The sequence below is a fragment of the Verticillium alfalfae genome, genomic scaffold, assembly GCF_000150825.1.
Source record: "Verticillium alfalfae VaMs.102 supercont1.7 genomic scaffold, whole genome shotgun sequence".
NCBI classification, from domain to species: Eukaryota; Fungi; Ascomycota; class Sordariomycetes; order Glomerellales; family Plectosphaerellaceae; genus Verticillium; species Verticillium alfalfae.
The window spans coordinates 148,493-154,763 of record NW_003315032.1 but is presented as its reverse complement, the minus strand read 5'-3'; the positions used below and the strand labels follow the sequence as shown (position 1 = coordinate 154,763).

Here is a 6,271-nt window from a genome sequence, read left to right as displayed (position 1 = left end):
CGAATCCGGAGCTGTCGATCACCTTTACTGTGTGTTCCAATGTGCTCGATCCAGACAGCGTGCCGAATGCGGTGGAGATGCCAGAGTTCGTCTTGTAAGAATAGCCGGTATCTGAATCCTGGAGACTTTGGCGTGTGCGGGGTGTGTGGACAGAGTAGGCGCTAGAGCGCGATGCAGAGTCAGTGGAGTGTCTGATGTTTGGGCTGAATGACGATGAGGTCAGACTACAGTCTGATGGTATCCGACTGTTGATGTCGCAAGATCAGAGCAGAGTGAGACGTGTTCACTCGAGACTAGGCGGTCGAGAACGGTCTCCTTCTCGGGATGCGACGACGAGGAGACACCACTGGGCGGTGCCAACTTTTAATACTGGTCCGGCGGAGTCGGCACGCTATTTCCACAAGACAGAGCATCCATCGGCTGGGGCTGGAGCCGCATGAACTCGATGTTTACCTGGAATCGATAAGAGCAACGCTATTGAGACAGCGAGCTTATAACTGCTATTTTTGGGAGAGCCCTGGATCAACGGCCTCGGCCTCGTTTCAGCGCCCCCGGCTTGGACGAGCGGGACCACCTTGATTGGCTGCGATGCCCCTCCCGCCCTGGTCCCGTCGATGATCTCCAAGAGACGATCGTGTATCATGCACACGAGGGTACACCAGGGTCTGAAGCTTGTCTCCCCTCCACAGACGTACCAGAGCAGTGCATTCAGATGATGCCAGGAGCACCACTGTCTCCAGCGACTCCAGTTTCTCGTCCCACTAGGGCGCTAGCTTGGCTTGTTCCCGTCAAATGTCGCCCGCGACTTAGCAAACAGCCAACAGGACAGCGTGGAACAGCACAGCACTGGACAGGACGTTTGAGTGGAAGCCGTTTGCTGGCCCTTGCTTTTAAGCCTTCTTGCTCGAACGATGCTCCGCAGCTGCTGTCATGAGGGGAGGGGAGAGGAGGAGACGAGACGAGACGAGAGGAGAAGCCTGTCTATCTGCAGCGGTCTCTAATCAATTCAATATTAGCCTTCCGATTCCGTGCATCGCGCAACCCCTCCCCCCTCCCTCGCTCTTGTCCTCCTCTCCCTTCCACAGGAATAGCCCGATTCATAGGCAATCTTTCATTCTTCGACGACGGTTCTACTGTCGCTTCCATTCCTTTCCCTTTTTCGTGTCTTTGCTGATCTGTGATCACCTTCCCTTCCTTCGCCTTGCTTGGGACAAGTGCGTTTTTCTTGGCCGTGAGCCTCGTTTATCAACATCTGCTTTGGCCGTGCCGAACAAGCTTTCCTTTCATCACAATCCCATTCTCTGACAGTTTGTCCCTTGTGCCTTAAGACTCGACGTTTGCAATTCCAGTGTTCATTCAACGTCTCCAAACGAATCCAAACGAAACGTACACCTGACGCAGTTGGAAGAGACCAACAGGAGCATCAAGAGCTTGAAGATACAAGCCTGAACCCGTTCGTTTGCGCACACACACACACCATCATGCCTTCATCATTACCATCATCGTCGCCGCGAGCCATCGCCCTCCTGCTCCTCTGCACCCTCACCGCCGTCCTCGCCCTGCCGAAGAACTATCCTCGCTTCTCAGTCCCCCAGCAGTATCTCGAGGTCGGCCAGATGCGCGCCGCCATGGAGATGAATCCCTCCGCCATCCTCGAAGCTCAGTGCATCGACCGCAACGTGTAAGTGCCCTGCAGCCGCCCCCATCTCGTTTCCTACAATACCCAAGAAGAAGAAACGAAAACTGACAAAAGAGCCAGCCACATTGTCTTCCACGACGAGTCTGTTGCCGAGCTCAACATTTGCGAGGGCGGCATCGCCGGCGACGTCAAGTCCTGTCGTGGCAACCCCGTCGAGACCATGGGCGTCGCCGGCTCGGCCCGCTTCTCGCTCAAGGTCATGGCCGAGGGCGCCACCATCAACGTGGCCAAGAAGCGGTGGGAGGCCTGCGTGCGCGCCGCGCGCGCCGTGTGTCCCACCGGCAGCTTCCGCGCCGTGTGCGCCGGGGGCACGACCAAGGGTGACTTGGAGTTCTTCCTCACCAATCCGTGGTGATTTTCCTCAACTGAGCCTCTGCTGGACGGGGGGGGGGAGGGGGGTTGCTCGTGTCCCGAATTCTGAAAGGGACGTTGCTTGTCCGATTCTTTGGCGCTGTAGGAAAAGAAAGAGTAGGGATGTCATGCCATGCCACAGACGCCGGATGCGTAGCGCATGGTCGTTTTAGACCTGTACATAGATTGGTGGGGTGACCTGCCGCCGAACATATGACCTGAGAGTCACAATGCCCCCTTAACTCTCGTCTGCGCATGCCTATAGAGCACGAGCCCTGGGTATCATCGCGAATGCATCCGTAACCATGAAAAGGAAAAAAAAAAGAAACGCCCCTCATCGAGGCCGTGTTCAGAGTCGATATCTGTCGTCCCTGTCGCCTCACACCTCACAACCCATACCGCGTCACGCACTCCTCTCGGTGCACCTCGAGACAGTCAAGCGCGCACACCCTCGTGCCGCATTTCATGCAGCGGACGCGCCCCCAATAGCCACACACCTCGCAGAACCGCCGCACGGGGTACTGTCTGTCCGCCTCGCTCCAGCCAGCCTGCGCCTCGGTGTACTTCAACGGCGGATGGGCCAGGAGGCGCCGCAGCTCCTCGTCGTCCGGCAGCTCCGGCAGCACCGACGCGAGCAGCGGGTCGTTGTCACCGGGGTGTGCGGGCGGCGGGTCCTTCTCGTAGGGCGTCAGGATGGGCGGCGCCGTCGGCACCTCGGTCGGCGCGTCCTCCATCTCGATGTCGGGCGTCTCGGGCGCAGGCTCCGGTTCCGGCGCGGGCTCAACCTTGCCACGGCGTGATCGGGCGCGACTGGGTGCCGACTTTTTCGACGAGGAGCTCGCTTCTGCTTCTGCTTCCGCAGCCGCGACGGCGGCGGCAGCGGCAGCTGCCTTTCGCTTCGAGTGCTGGTTCGGTTGCGGGGGCCGTTTGCCGGTCTGGCTTGCCTGCGCCGTCTTTTTCGCGTTCGGGCCAGGTTGCTGCGCTGTGTTCCCGTCGTTCTGCGCCAGAAAGGCTTCGTAGTCGTCGAGGTGGTTGGCAAACGTCTTCTGCGATTGGAGTATCTTCCTCACGTTGGGTGTGCTCTTGTTCAAGGCTACGAGAAATGTTGTCAGCATTGGTCTGTCGGATCGCACAGCGTGTCGGGATGAGTACTGACATTTGGCGCCGCCGGCCTTGGGAGGAATTGGTATGCCGGCATCGCGATTGCTTTCCCTGTCGAGGGCCTCGACTTCTTTGCGAATCTTGGCCTCTTGTCGGACGGAGAGATCGGCACCCGAGGGATTCGCGGCTTGGTTCCTGGCTCGCTTGCGATTTGAGGGCTGGAGCGCGGCTGCTGCTGGGTTGACGCCCGTGTCAGGCACATAGGCCCAGCCGGGTGCCGATTTTGTTTTCGCGCCAGCGACCTCGATGACGCCGAAATTGTTGCTGTACATGACTGTTTGTCGGGACGGAGGCTGGTAGTCCAAACAGATGCAGAAGGACTGGGGCATCGTGAGGGCCATGCACTTAGAGAGGAAGAGGAGCCTCGTCCCACCCAATCGGATCCGCTCAATTCCAACAGCTATCTAAGCACATATCCACCTGCTGTACCTCGTTACAAACAACCGGAATCTGACGACCTGGCCCAACGTCCCGAACCGCGACCGCATCCAGTTTCCGAACCACGAATAACGTGCCATCCTCTCCATCGAACCGACGCCCTACCTCGCCCCCGATAGGTCTTCCCCTTCAGCATAGCATCACGATGTCTTCGAGAATCCTCGCCGCCAGCGCCCGCGCTGTGCCCCGTGCCGTCCCCGCCGTGCGCAACCGCCCCGCACCTTCCAAACATCCGCCACCCTCCGCGACGCCGTCGCAACACCTCTGCCAGCACGGAAACCCGTGGGCGCCTTTTCGAGGGGGGTACGTTTCTCTTCCACCAGCCTCGTCCCCCATGTCCCTCCGCGTCCCGCCCCCCCTTTTGGCATGAAACACAAAGCTGACCGTTGTGCTTTCCCTCGCGCGCAGCCTTCCTCGGCTTCTTCGCCGGTAGCTCCCTCGCCGGCGCCGGCGTCTACTCCTACCTCGTCAAGGAGTACAAGCTCTCGAACGAGCTCCTCACCGAGGACATTTACGTGCGTGTCTGCATCTGATACCACCCCACTCCTCTCTTCGTCCTCTCTGCCCCCCGAGCCTCCAAACAAACCCCTTTGCAGCGCCAACGGAGGGAGGGGAAGGGGATGCTCCTCGTACCAGTAGAAACCCACCCTTAGCGCGAGCGCCGCCTTTCCCTGTTCCTCTTTTGCAGGACGTTTTCCCTTGGTGCCCATTCACATACGACATGCACATTGAGGACTGTCACGCTGACCATGTTTTCCTCTCTATACAGGCTCTGCAAGCGGCTGTTCAGCGGGTGACCGTCTACGTCCAGACGCTGGAGGAGAAGATGGACGCGCTCGAGCGCAAGAGGAAATAAAGCGGACGAAGCACGCGGCAAAAACGACGAAAACGGGCTGGGGCCTCCTTTTTTGGGGGGGTGGAACGGGCTGGCTGGGGCTTGTATATAGAGCCTGAGAACGACGTGGGTGGGCAGACCCGACGGGATGGAAATGGGACCATGTGTGACGCGCGTCTGAAGCCCAGCGGTAAGAAACACGTTCTCGCTGAAGGCTTGCAGAGAAGCAGACGGGGCTGGGTGATCATCTTGTGTATACCAAGTTGTACGAAAGTGCGAGCGGAAGCATCAACTACGCGGAAACACCCCACACCTCCTCAGCCGCCGTGCATGTACGAGAGGAAATGCTCAGAGAGAGGCGTCGGTCTCTTGGTTCGTAAAGCATCCATCACACAGCACGACGCCGCCTCAAACCATCACGAAAAGGCAGCAAAGTTACAACGTCCTTGATTCATGATTTGCATTACCCCATCTGGATGCATCGTGAACTAACTGAAGAACATGGAGGTATCAAAAGTCCTATCCGGGACATGGCCCCCTCCTTTCACGCAAAACCCAATTTTATCCCAGTAAATCGTTTACAGCTCATCGTGAGACTCGTCAGACTCCTTGGCGGCCTCACCCTCGGTGGCGGCGGGCGCGGCCTGGCTCTCCTCGGCAACAACCTCCTCCTTCTTGGAGGCCTCGGCCTTGTACTTGCCGTTGTCACGGACAAACTCAATGAGGTCCTCAATAGTGCGGGAGCCCGAGTAGGTGACAGGCTCAGACTTGCCGCCGGCGGGGTACAGCTTGATGGTGGGGAAGCCCTGGATCTCATCGGGAACGTCGTTCAGGGTGGCATCAACCTTGGCAATGACAACCTTGTCCTTGAACTCGCTCTCGCTGTAGAGGGTGGCGAGCTCCTCGTACTTGGGGGCCAGAGCCTTGCAGTGACCGCACCAGGGGGCGTAGAACTCAATGAGAACATCCTTGGTGTCGTCAAGCACAATCTGCTCGTAGTTCTTGGCCACAACAACGGTGACGGGACCCTCCTGGGTCTCGGGGATGGGCTCAGACTTGATGCTGGGCTCGATCTTGCCAGCGACGAAGTCATCGACGAAAGAGGTGATCTCCTCGACGGTGATCTTCTTCTCCTGGTCGAAGGGGAACTTCTGGTTCTTGACCGTCTCCTGGATGGCGAAGGCAGGGAACTTGTCAGCCTGGAGGTTCAGGTTGCCGGCGTGGGCACCGAAAGACTTGGCGTCAATGGTGGCGAAGTTGATGACACCACGCTGCTTCTCGGCGATGGGCTTGAGAGCCTTGGAGAGCTCCTCACGCTCCTCGGCCGTCTCGGCGAAGATATAGGCCAGGGGAAGGCCGGCCTCCATGTAACCGGAGTAGGTCTCAGGGCCGACCTCGCCAATCAGGGGAGTGGCGGAGGTCTTGGCGAACTTCTCGATGGCCTCGACCTCGAACTTGTCGGAGAAGGTGGTCTTGCCCTCGTCGAAAGACTTGTAGAGGACAATGGCAGGGGCCTTGACGCCCTCAGCCTCGGCAACGGCGGCATCGTTGACACCGCCGAAGAGGTAGTTGTCGCGGAGGCTCTCGGCGACCTTGTTGAAGGTCTCGTTGGAGGCCTTGTCATCGGCGGCAATGTAGGCGACGAGGACGACCTTGTCGGCAGTCTTGAACTCCTCAAGGGTGTCCTTGGTGAGCAGAGAGACAGCAGGCAGAGACTGCTTAATCATGTAGGAGGTGATGGCAGCACCTTGCGCTGGCCAGAGTAGGGGGAGATGTTGTCGGGGAAT

General features: G+C 58.7%; 5 protein-coding genes across 5 annotated transcripts in view; 3 read left to right on the top strand and 2 right to left on the bottom strand.

Annotated features, from left to right (window-relative positions):
* VDBG_05889 (conserved hypothetical protein) overlaps positions 1-440 on the top strand; it is a gene marked incomplete at both ends in the record, with an annotated part of 1,887 nt that extends 1,447 nt beyond the window's left edge. Inside the window, one exon of the mRNA XM_003003401.1 lies at positions 159-440. Coding sequence (XP_003003447.1) covers positions 159-440 — 282 coding nt within the window. The remainder of the gene's footprint in view (positions 1-158) is intronic.
* A 1,041-nt stretch (positions 441-1,481) lies between these two features.
* VDBG_05888 (conserved hypothetical protein) lies at positions 1,482-2,054 on the top strand (the record flags this gene model as incomplete). Its single annotated transcript, XM_003003400.1, has 2 exons — positions 1,482-1,681; positions 1,760-2,054. 2 exons carry the CDS (start codon positions 1,482-1,484, stop codon positions 2,052-2,054), a joined length of 495 nt encoding a protein of 164 aa, XP_003003446.1.
* Positions 2,055-2,436: 382 nt separating this feature from the next.
* VDBG_05887 (conserved hypothetical protein) lies at positions 2,437-3,540 on the bottom strand (the record flags this gene model as incomplete). Its single annotated transcript, XM_003003399.1, has 1 exon — positions 2,437-3,540. One exon carries the CDS (start codon positions 3,538-3,540, stop codon positions 2,437-2,439), a length of 1,104 nt encoding a protein of 367 aa, XP_003003445.1.
* A 254-nt stretch (positions 3,541-3,794) lies between these two features.
* On the top strand, positions 3,795-4,505 carry VDBG_05886 (predicted protein; the record flags this gene model as incomplete). The annotated part of the gene is made up of 3 exons (XM_003003398.1): positions 3,795-3,952; positions 4,083-4,164; positions 4,419-4,505. 3 exons carry the CDS (start codon positions 3,795-3,797, stop codon positions 4,503-4,505), a joined length of 327 nt encoding a protein of 108 aa, XP_003003444.1.
* A 427-nt stretch (positions 4,506-4,932) lies between these two features.
* VDBG_05885 (disulfide-isomerase) overlaps positions 4,933-6,271 on the bottom strand; it is a gene marked incomplete at both ends in the record, with an annotated part of 3,241 nt that continues 1,902 nt past the window's right edge. The window contains one exon of the mRNA XM_003003397.1: positions 4,933-6,199. Within this exon, the coding sequence (XP_003003443.1) occupies positions 5,063-6,199 (1,137 nt within the window). The remainder of the gene's footprint in view (positions 6,200-6,271) is intronic.